Source organism: Pan troglodytes, chromosome 6 (assembly GCF_028858775.2).
Source record: "Pan troglodytes isolate AG18354 chromosome 6, NHGRI_mPanTro3-v2.0_pri, whole genome shotgun sequence".
Lineage (NCBI taxonomy): Eukaryota > Metazoa > Chordata > Mammalia > Primates > Hominidae > Pan > Pan troglodytes.
The window spans coordinates 87,874,953-87,887,611 of NC_072404.2; the positions used below are offsets into that span (position 1 = coordinate 87,874,953).

Consider the following 12,659-nt stretch of genomic DNA (forward strand, 5'->3'; position numbering starts at 1 on the left):
TGGGGCATTATTCACAGGAAAACAGCGAGATTCACTAGGGAGGACATAATTCTTCTGACAGTGACAGGGTCTCATTCACAGAACCAGGACTGATGGTGCATGCTCAGTCAGCGTGCCAAGCAGCACAGGACCTGGATGCGGGTCCCTAATGGTGAACTGAGATCATTGCCGAGGACACTCGGTGATCACATAAGGGACACTCTGTTTGCTCTCTGGGAGATGCAGTTCATTTGCACTAATTGCAGGCTTGGGGGCCTGGAGAAGGCAGCTCTGTGTACACATACTGTATTCTCTTTGTTGGCGAAGGTAGCTCTCATGGGCCCTGTTCCTCTTGGCATTGTGTGTGTGTGTGTCTGTATTAACAGAGAGATTTAAATGCTTTTAAAATATATGTGCATTTCTAATTCTTTGCACTAGGCTTACTAATAGCTTGTGAGGGGAAGCTACAAGATAATAGTGAATTACTTTCCGGAAAAGTTTAGCAGGTAACTCATGAAATAAAAGAAATCCAAGAAAGCTTAACCTAATTACTCTGGTTTACATCATCTTGCTTTCCTGAAGGAGAGTTCAATCTTTTAAAAAATTCAATCGACTTATCTATTAACCATCTATCTATCTTTGGTATTGCCAAAGCTAGGGAGGCTGGCTAATTCTCATCTCTAAGAATATGTATTTTAAAATGCACTTCTGTATACTTTTTTTTTAGTTATACAACTTTTGAAGGAATATAGGATCAGGGATATATCCTTCAAACTTAGGAAACACTGCATATTGAATATACTGAATAGTGTAAAATGAGCATGAAAGGAATGTAATCAGTTGATACAGTAAAACTGACATCCTCTAGAGATTAGACAAGATTGACTAAAAAATAAAGATTTACTAAGTACTTGAAATATTTAAAGATATATGCTAATCGCTGAACAGGCAAACAGAAAAATAAAAAAAAGTCCTTGTTTGGCCAGGCGCTGTGGCTCAAGCCTGGAATCCCAGCACTTTGGGAGGCCGAGGCGGGTGGATCACCTGAGGTCAGGATTTCAAGACCAGCCTGACCAACATGGAGAAACCCCATCTCTACTAAAAATACAAAATTAGCTGGGTGTGGTGGCTGGCACCTATAATCCCAGCTACTTGGGAGGCTGAGGCTGGAGAATGGCTTGAACACGGGAAGCGGAGGTTTTGGTGAACCGAGATCACACCATTGGACTCCAGCCTGGGCAACAAGAGTGAAACTCTATCTCCAAAAAAAAAAAAAAAAAAAAAAAAAAAAAAAAAAAGGTCCTTGTTCTAATTTACAATATATATATGGGGATGCCAGACATGCACATTATGAAAAGTTACCAACAAGTACCAGGATAATACCTTCCAAACACATGAAAAGTGCAAATTGTATTACTGTCATTCAGAGATGATCAGTTTTTACTTTTCATTGTGAAAAGTCAACAAGGGATTCCCAGGAAATAAGAAAAATTTTTATTGGATTTTGAATAAAGAGAATTCAAATGTGGGAATGGTCTGATCACACAGGTGAAAATGTTTTGCGTGTGTAGTGTGGATGACAGAAAGGAGTTTATATACGGGATTAATGGGAGCCCGTGCTAACAGAGTTCTTGTCAAATGTAACAGGACCTGAGTTGCTACCTGAGGAATTTGAACCAATGGAAACAGGAGCTCATTCAAGTTTTGAGGATAGTTGCATGACCTGTTTTTGTTGTTGTTGTTGTTTGTTGGGATAGGGTCTCACTCTGTTATCCAGGCTGGAGTGCAGAGGCATAATCATGGCTCCTTGCAGCCTTGACCTTCCTGGGCTCAAGTGATCCTCCCACCTAAGCCTCCCAAGGAGCTGGGACTACAGATGTGTACCACCAGGTCTGGCTAATTTTTATATTTTTTGTAGACACAGGATTTTGTCATGTTGCCCAGGCTGGTCTTGAATTCCTGACCACAAGTGATCTACCCGCCTCAGCCCCACAAAGTGCTGGGATTACAAGTGTGAGTCATCATGCCCTGCCATGACCTTGTTTTGGTTCAGGAATTTTTACCTATGGTGGAATAAAAGGTAATTGGATCAGGAAGGATCCTGGAGGCATACAGATCCCTTAGGGAACTATAGTCCACAAATGAGTTAGTAAAGCAGTGCTCTAGGATGGTGCAGTGATATTTCGAAGGCAAGGATGGGAGCTAAAGGCCCTTTTGTGCCTAATAAACAATACCAAGACTGGGGAAAAGAAACAAAATGATAATTCTGAGGAATATGCGTGAAAAGTAGAATTAGAGAAATCAGGTAAAGGGCTTTGTGAATTGGTTTGCTTGCTTGTTCTGTGGGAGAAGAGTTTAAGTGAAATGTGTTGCATTTAAGTTGCAGAAGTAATGCTTAGGTGATGCTGTCCAGTGGGCAGCAGTTAGAAATATACCTTAAACACAGGAGAGCAGTGAAGGGTGCAGATAAATCTGTAGAATTTGAAGCCATGGGGCTGACATCAACTCTAATAAGATAAACAGAAAGATGAAAATATCTAAATATAGGTGATGTTAATGTTAAGGTTTCCGGGGGATATAAATTTTAAACATCGGTTCAAAAACAATCTGTAAGATGATGTAAGGATACATCGTACTTGTCATTAAATCTAACATCACTGCTGTGAGCCTAGTAAAAGACAAATACAATGGAATACAATGTAGACTAAATCCTCTAAGCTGCAGGATTGCAATTTACTTTGGGGAGGTCAGAAGTCCCTTTGTCTTTGGCATGGTTAACAGTTCTGGGACATGTGTTGGAGAGCAGATGAGTTCAGGTATTACTAGATCCAAATTTCAACTCTGCCAGTAAATAAACTTTTACTTTAGTTAAGGACTTTAAGCAAAATTTCAGTATCTCATTCATAAAATAAGTATAGAATTATTATGGGATTAGAGATAATATATGTATTATATGCCTGGTACATTGTTTGTATCCATTAGAGGAGAGTGGCCATTATTATTTATTTTTATGTTTCTCATTTTTTATTATTGACAAGGATAAAACTACATATCTAAGGATAGAATTGTATTGATTTCCATTACCAAGGCAATGTGTGACAGAGGGAGAAATATTTCTGTCCTGACACTGAAAAATCATTATATGGTTTTACTAGGTGCCATGGGCTAACTCTATGTGTCTGGTGCAATTTTGAGCAGAAGGAAAGAACACTCAGTAAAATAAATATTCACATGTCATGTGAATTTTGATAACATTGATAATGTTAGCAGAACTTCCTGGAGAACTTATATATTTAAAGGTGGTCGTTGAGTTTATATAGATAAGGTCTGAGAGAAAAAGAAAACTGCAGTTTAAGTATAATCTCTAGTTCAAAGGAGAAAAGATGAAAAAAAAAATAGGTATCAGATATAAACCGAGGAATCACCTACAAGCTTTATTTACTTAGAGCAAAGTTTTGGTTAAATATATATAAAGCCAAATATTGGTAGATTTGATGCTTATACATGCACAGAATTTTAAAAACTAGGAATTTTTTATACCCACAGAAGGATGTAAGTTCACTGTACATGATTTCAGGAAATAAAAGCAATATGAAGTTTTTGGTAACTAGAAATTTATAATGCCACTTTGAAAGATATACAGGTAAAATAGTGGTTATATGTTTATATATCACTAAGAAATATATTTATGCTTGTATTTGGTTATATAAGACTCAGGATAGCATGGCAGCCACACATATGGATTGTGGACCAAGTTTTCCTACATATGAACTCCAGTTACTAGGCAAAGTATCTCAGTTTCCTAATCTGTAAAGTAGTACCTAGTTAATGGGACAGTTAAGATAGTTAAATGAACTAATACCTATAATGAGGTTAGGCCACTCCTAAAGCATGGTAAGCATTCAAAAGAAGTGAATTATTTTATTGCTTATTACTATTATCAATATTCCTTCGTAATGGAATAATGTTACCTCAATATGTTTTTTATATTCTCCAAATGTGCCTCATTGATTATAATATTCATGCTCTGAATTGAAGTCTGATATTAATTATTACTATAGTTAGTTGATATAGGGCAGTGTTAACTAAAATTTAAGTGACATGTTTCTCTCTCTCTCTTTTTGTTTGTCTTAGACGAGGTCTCACTCTGTTGCCCAGGCTGAAGTGCAGTGGCACCATCATGGCTCATTGCAACCTTGACCTCCTTGGGCTCAGGTGATTCTCCCACCTCAGCCTCCCAAGAAGCTGGGACTACAGGTGTGTGCTACCATGCCTGGCTAATTTTTGTGTTTGTGTGTTTTGCAGAGATGGGGTTTTGCCATGCAGAGATGGGGTTTTGCCATGTTGCCCAGGCTGGTCTCAAACTCCTATGAAAGTGATCTGCCTGCCTTGACCTCCCAAAGTGCTGGAATTACAGGCATGAGCCTCCGCACCTGGCTAGGAACATGTTTCTCAGTCTTCTTAGAAATCTGGTGTCTGGTGAATGTGAAGAATGTGAAGAACACGAAGGCAGGGCAGAGACACTGTACTAAAAACAAACAAACAAACAAAAACCAATGTGATGAGTTTCAAAAGGTGAAGAGTTGGGAAATGTATATCAGAGGAAGTCAAAGAAACTCCTAAAGTCTCTACTCAATAAACGTAAAGAGAAACAAAGACATTTCAAGGACAGGGATTGTCAAAGGACTTCTAATACTGGATGATGGACCATTTTTTGGTTTGAGACTGTTCGGCTCATTTTTGAACAGTGGGTGAAGGGCTGCCTGATTTGTATATCTCTCATCTCCCCATAACAGGAAAGAAAAGCACAGTATAAGGGCCACTTGTCCAGCAGGCTTATTTACAGAGCCACTGTTGGCAGTATCCATTGACTGTCTTGCAAACCTAGAGTTGGCTAACAGTTGTTCTCTACTATCATCATGCTGAGGAATCCAGAGACAGTCATATGGCTAGGGTTGATCAAGAACAGTTCAGTTTTATCCAGTTTCTCTGGGGGTGATGAAGACCTCCTAACCATAAAAGCACATCATCCTTATGCATAAGGTATGAATAGAAGGAAATTTGGCTTTCTAGATTCAGTAAGCCCCATAATTAAACAAGTTTCTAGTTTAAAAGTCTGTGGATCAAGAATACTTCACTTTATTTGCCCTACACAGATAAGAAATGAAATAGGGATCAATGATCCTGGTTTAGCAGGAATATACTTTTTACATTTTTAACCACAAGATGTTAACCAGTAAGAAATTTTGCAAATGTTATATGACCCCAGCCTCTGCTTCTTTTGTGGTTATTGCTTCAACCCAGCTGAGTTGTCTGGCTTCTCATATCAAAAATCAGCTAAGAAAACTATGTACTATCAATTTAATTCTAATGAAATCATATAATTAAAAGCAAATATTTTGACACAGATACTTAAGAATCAAAAAAGAGGAAGATACCTAATTGCTTGAAAATTGCCACATCATTTCATAGGAGACAAGTTACATTACTTATAGTGATTTTTAGCATTTGTATCTAGAAATCAATGATGCTAGAGTCCGTTAATATATTTTAACTCACATATATTAAGGGAGGAAGTTGTCCTCCTCTGAGTAATCAAGATGAAAGCACCTTAGGTTTTATGCCTTGATTAGCACAAATTCGATTTTTGGTCTCCTTATGTTCATCTTATGTTCAATGAAGAACACTTTTATAGGCATTTTGAAAAAGGAAGATAAAAAGTAAGCTTATGAAGGTTTTCGTTGATAAAAATAACAGCATAAAAATTCCAATACTATGTTAGTTCCTTGATAAAAATAACAGCATAAAAATTCCAATACTATGTTAGTAGAGAAACAGCACAATAAACCTGAAAATATAGACATCAAAGTGGTAATAAGAAATATCTTAAGAATAATATGTATGAAAGGTACACACGCTAACAGTTTTTTAAGAGCTTTAAATACGGACCTTAGATTTTTTTAATGCCCACTGCTATGCTACCATTAAAAAATAAATAATAAAATGAAATTTTGGAAACTTACTCCAAGAGGCTACCAAAATGCCATAGTTTTGTTGTTGTTTTGGTAATATTTAATTATGAATAATTTTATTTTAAAAATCTATTTCTGATGCTCTATTAAATAATAAGAAAAATGCAAATCCATACTTTGCACAAGCACATTTTATATTTGTGTCTAATTCTTCACATATGTGGTACAATGATCATAAATCAAGGGCACAGCTATTATTTTGCTTGTACAAGGTAGTGGCTTCACATTGTTAATGTATAAAGATACATTCTTCATGTTTCCAGATCAGGTGGTAAGGAAAAAGAAACAAATATATGGGCATTCTGCAGTTGTAGCGATTTTGAAAATTATATTCATTGAAGTTGTAAACTGAATCACATGACGTAACCTCTACTGAGAGAACTGCAAGCATAGCAAGATTTCGAAGAATAGATTTTCTCTAATATTAATTAACAAAGAGCTCAAAACTTTACACAACCATATATAAGACTTGCAATATCTTATAGAAGTTTCAATCATTCACTATATTGCTACTAATATTATATAATTGAAATAAAAAATTAAAGTAGTTGAAAAAATATGCCAAAAATGTTTTTGGCATATTCTTTCAACTTCTTTAATTCCATGTCCTTTCCATTTGATATCATAATCTTCTCTCTTTGAAGATAATTATAATAATTACACGTGAATACACAGATGTAAGAAATATATATGTATATATTTATCTTACTATGTATCTGTATATATATCTTACTGTGTATATGTGTACATATATATCTTAGATCTAAAACAGTAAATTTATGAAGCCATAAAAAATGTAAAGGACTGACCTGGTGTTACTACTACTCCATTTCCATTGACCACAGGCCTCTCTTCCTCTTCCTCCTCAGGAGGCTCTATACTGGCTTTCTCCATGTTGCTCACTGATTTATTCCTCTTCCGTTTTCCTTCAGCACTTGGAGTGGCTCCTGGAAGTATCTGGTCTGTTACATTTAACAATAATGGTGCTGGTTCTGCTGGCGGCTTTGGGGTACCGTAGTAATTGTCTGCAAACAATACCAAAACATCCTTGGAGTTAAATATTTCTTCTACCATGTACATAATTTGTGAAGAATGGAAATTATATTAACACATTTTTATCCTATTTTATATGTACATACATAGACACATACATATATATATATGGTTTTCTATCTATGTGTCTCTCTATATATACATATTTATTTGTTCCTTCTGTTGCATTGGACTTTAATGCTTAGAGATATAGATCTATCTTTATTCTCATCTTTGTGCCAAACCAAAATATAGTCTTATGTGTTATTCCCAAGCGGTACATAGTTAATTTTAAAATTATCCGAATTTTTTATAACAAGACTTGATTATAACCTTTTAAAAAATAATTATGTTAAGAGTACAGGTAATTTTTTTGTAGTGGGGTAATCTCACACTATTCTGAAAAGGCAAAGCACGTTCTGCTATTCTGTAGCTTTCAAAGGATTATGGCTATTGTCCTTGATGTGCACAGCATCCTGCCTAGAGCTGTATCCCCGTGCCAGTCTAGTGGTTCCCATGGCTGCTGACAGTGCGCCTGCTGCTCTATTCACTCTTCAGATTACCACAGCTTTTTTTTGCCCATAGCTCCATTATCTGAGCTATGGAATCATCTGTTTTACCCAACCATCTGCAGCACTTTTTTGAAAAGAGAATCATTCTTATTTATTCCCATATTAAAACCTAGCATATAATCATGGAATAAATGTTTATTAAGTGATCATCTTTATTATTTCATTTTATTGAGACAGAGTCTTGCTCTGTTGCCCAGGCTGGAGGGCAATGGTGCAGTCTTGGCAGACTGATACCTCCGCCTCCTAGGTTCAAGCAATTCTTGTGCCTCAGCCTCCTGAGTAGCTGGGACTACAGGCGTGCGCCACCAGTTCTGGCTAATTTTTGTATTTTTAGTAGAGATAGGGTTTTGCCATGTTGCCCAGGCTGATCTCAAACTCCTGACTTCAAATGATCCGCCTGCCTCGGACCCCCAAAGTGCTGGGATTACAGGCATGAGCCACTGCATCCGGCTGTGAACATCTTGATATGTTCAAGGTAAAACACTTTATTTAAAATATCCTAAAATTTAGATTGGTAAAGAACGTAGGTCATATTTTTTTGAAATCAATCTTATAGCACCAACTTTGAACCTATATCAGTGTTTTCAGTTAATTGAGTAATTTATGCACTTATTTGCTCACTCATTAAAATCTTTATTGGTACTAAGTTATGCACCCAGGCACTCCAGTATATGTTTGAGAGAAAAAGGATGAATACAATAAAATCCTTGTCTTCCAAGATGCTCAACAGTCCACTAAGGGAGACCAAATTTGATGTCAAACAGAAAAGCATTATAACAGGAAATAGGAGAAAGCACTGCAATGGAGGAGATACACAGGAGGAAGGAAGCACACCTCACTGTCTGCAAAGGTCACTAAACACATCTGGGTAAAAGGTGTGCTGTGAAAGGAATGACCATTAACCAGAAGACATAGAATTTAGGCTTGGCTTTTTTATATAACTACAAGCAAGTTACTTAACCTCTGTAAGGCTCAATTTCTTCATCTGTAAGTTGGGAAGAGCAGTAATTGTTCTAATCACCTGTGTTCCGGGCTGCAAAAAACCACAGCCTACTCAAGTTAAATGTGATAGGGATGTGCTATATAAATATATAAGATGGCTAGTTGAGAGATAATTGCCCGACGCCCATAGTCCCATCTATTCTGGAGTCTGAGGCAGGAGAATGGAGTCTGAGGCAGGAGAATGGCGTGAACCTGGGAGGCGGAAGTTGCAGTGAGCTGAGATCGCGCCACTGCACTCCAGCCTGGGCAACAGAGCAAGACTCCATCTCAAAAAAAAATAAATAAATAAAATAAAAAAATAAATAAAAAACATTGCCCAAGACTGGGTAATTTAGAAAGGAAAGAGGTTTAATTGACTCACATTTTCACAAGGCTGTGGAGGCCTCAGGAAACTTACAATCATGGCAAAAGGGGAAGCAAGCCCCTTCTTCACAAGGCAGCAGGAGGGAGAATGAACACAGGAGGAACTACCAAATACTTATAAAACTATCAGATCTTGTGAGAACTCACCACTATCACCAGAACAGGATGGGGGAAACTGCCCCCATGATTCAGTTACCACCACCTGGTCTCTCCCTTGACATGTGGGGATTATGGGGATTACAATTCAAGATGAGATTTTTGGTGGGGACACAGCCAAGCCATATCAAGGGGAAAGGCCGAAAAACCATGAGAAAAAATGGCAGAAACAAAGGAGCCCACTGCAGACACTTATGTTGCCTTTGATAGCCCTGAAATCTCCAGATGGTTCTACTAACAAAGGGACAACCCACAGTGCAAACTGCCTCCATGAGAATGGGCTCCAAACTGTCCTCAGCTGCTCTGATTCACTCATTTCTAGGGAAAAAAAAAAATCCCAGGCAGGATCATCTCATTGGCTGAGCCTCCATCACGTGAGAGCACCTGGGCTGCCAAGGAAGTAGAAGAGATGTGCACTCTCCTTTGATTTCAGTAGAGGGAGAGGGAGGTGGAGCCCTACCGTCCACTGATTTTATCTCAGGGGCCTCCCCAGGTAGAAAGAGCCTCTCCCTGCCCCCCCTCTACCCCGCCCCGGTAGAAAGGGCCTTGGAATGCTGGCAGGTAGAAATGACAAATCTCCACTCCATTTGCCTTCTCACTGGGTTGTTGTGAAGACGAAGTAAGAATGTATGAGAAAGAGCTTTATTAAAAAATACTGTAAAAATTGCAGTGGTTTTAACGGCAGTGTAAACTTCATGCTGGCATAAAGTGAGCAAATATTCTGAAGGCTAGCTGTGCCAATAATGCCATTGCTCATCACTATAGATATTCACAGTAAGAGAGTAATGCAAGAAAAAAAATTAAGTTGTAAAGTGGTTCTTATCCACATACTGTAAGTATATAACTTTTTTCTTTTACAGTCGAAAAAGTGGATAATATATACACATTGCTAAATGTTACTATGTAATTTGATTTGGAGCATTTAAAATAAATCAGACCTCTATATGTACCAGACAAATTCTGAGCAAACAAAAATGAACAGTTGTTCCCTGGTATCAATGAACTTTTATATTTCAGCATTCCTAAAGGGTAGCACAGCTTTCAGTATGTTGCTATGCTTTCTATGGAATCTCAACACATACTTCTTATCTAATAAGCATAATGTAAAACTAAATAATCTATGCATATCTCAATAAATGATACATGATTTTAAGGTAGTATTCTAATATCTTTAATACCTTTAATACATAGTACTAAGCAAAATGGATCACACTTCAGTGTTTTTTTTTTCCCTATTTGTCTTGTCAATTTTAAATTTCCCTGAAGTAAAAAAACCTTTTACTAATTAGACATAAATGCATAGCACAGGCTAAAAATAAATACTAAATAACAGATCCTGCTAAATTTATATTACTAATTATACCTATTGGTATATGATATAACTATAAATTATACAACAATATTCTATTTCTATAAGTGTATGAAATACATCAGATTAAATTTTGTATGTAAAAATATGAATCATTAGTTAAGACATTAAGATTATCTTTATTGGCAATAATAGCAATATAAAGGAAGCACATAAATAATCCATACTCTTACTACACTTGACAAATGTAATTCATAGAGAATAAGCTACCCTAAGCCAACGTTTTTATCTCATTGCATAAGAACCAGGAAACCAGAAATACCTAGACCAATGGTTGAAGAATTAGCCAAGCAGTCAGGCAGCTAACTCATTGAACTGACTCCCTGATATAAGTGTATACAAATAAATGTATCAAGGATAAAATGTGCCTTTTAGGTAACGTACCAGTATGTTTTCAGAAAAAAATAAATATCAAAACTGTTTTAAAATACAATTTGGAAAAATTGTTCCCTAAGGATGAAGTGCCTATATGCATAGTGCCTGGATATAGAAAATCTAAAATTAAAACAGACGAAAAAACAAAACCTCCACAAACCCACAACAATATGGTGTAATGCTTAACAGCATAAATGCTAGTGAGATAAACCTGACTTTGAATCCTGTGTCCCCTAATCTCAATACCTCTTTATATCCTTAAATCAATTCAGTTAAAGTGGGAAAGTGGGGATGTAAGATGACCAGTCACAAAAGCAACTATAACTATTACTACTGTTATTACCACTATGACTGCTACAATGTGCTAACCTGCACACCGTCATGGGCATTTTACATAAGTATTCTTGTATCAAATTGGGAGTAGAATAACTCTTTCCCCACAGTGCTGTTATATAGATTAATGATACTAAAAGGATATATGACGTGACTAGATCAGAGTAGATGCTCAAAATAGGGTGCTACTTTTGGTATTTATTCATCACAATACAGCATGAAGTCATTCTGCCTATGCAGTTAAGAAAATAGAGACTAAGACGTTAAACTATTTCCTAATATTATATATAAAGCGAGTGGAAAACTTATATCTCTTTGACTTAAGAACCTCATCTCTTTTGAAAATACGCTGTTGCCTTTTAAGAGAAAAAAATGTGTGATGCAATCGCAACCTGCCCAGAACTCATAGAGGAGAACTTCATTCAAAGCCACAGTCAATGAACACAAATGCATCAGTTTCAAAAGGGAAAGGCAAAATTGCTACCAAAGCATACAGCAAGGACATTTTAGGAATTTTTTTCCATCCACTCCTTTAAAAATAAGAGTGTGTGTGTTTGTATTTTAAGGAGAGTGCAGGCTTTTCTAGAGCACTTTTCACGGAATATGTTTGTACTTGTGAAGAATGATCTATACATTAGCAGTTTCTTGTAAGTTTAATATCAAATTCCACTAACTTATTGAGTACAACAAAATGATACATAAAATTGTCCCCTTAATTCTGTGATATTTGGAAAATCTATAAATTTACATAGTCTTCTTTGTAATCAATGCCTGCAAAATAAGAGAGAAAGTCATTTCAGGACCCTGACTTATTCTTCAGTTTTTAAACTACCTATGAACAGATTCTTTTTTTCATAAAGGTGGGGCTATGAAAATGTGGAACAGGATGAATGTACTCTGTTATACAAATAGAAAAGTTGGCCGGGTGCCGTGGCTCACGCCTGTAATCCCAGGACTTTGGGAGGCTGAGGCGGGCAGATCATGAGGTCAAGAGATAGAGACCATCCTGGCCAACATGGTGAAACTCCATCTCTACTAAAAATACAACAATTAGGTGGGCATGGTGGCATGTGCCTGTAGTCCCAGCTACTCAGGAGGCTGAGACAGGAGAATCGCTTGAACCTGGGAGGCGGAGGGTGCGGTCAGCCGAGATCACGCCACTGCACTCCAGCATGGTGACAGGGCAAGACTCCATCTCAAAAAAAAAAAAAAAAGAAAAAGAAAAAGAAAAACTTTTCCAAAAATGTGAATAAAAAGAATAGCCCATTGTCAATAATTTGTTTTGTAATAAAAACATTTAATAAATGCCCATTTACACAGGACACTCACACAATTTATTGCAAAGGGAGAGAGACTAATTATGAGCTAAACCTGCCAGGCAAAGTCCTTGCAAAACCTAATCCCTTACCCATTTTTAGGCAGACCTGTCCCTAGGTCATCTGAAAG

At 36.9% G+C, this 12,659-nt stretch overlaps 1 protein-coding gene across 14 annotated transcripts in view; it reads right to left on the reverse strand.

Moving 5' to 3' along the window:
• MAGI2 (membrane associated guanylate kinase, WW and PDZ domain containing 2) overlaps positions 1 to 12,659 on the reverse strand; it is a 1,434,944-nt gene that overhangs the window by 496,977 nt on the left and 925,308 nt on the right. For all 14 annotated transcript variants that reach the window (XM_024358207.3, XM_024358205.3, XM_003318553.7 and 11 more), the window contains one exon: positions 6,821 to 7,036. In XM_024358207.3, the coding sequence (XP_024213975.1) occupies positions 6,821 to 7,036 (216 nt within the window). The remainder of the gene's footprint in view (positions 1 to 6,820; positions 7,037 to 12,659) is intronic.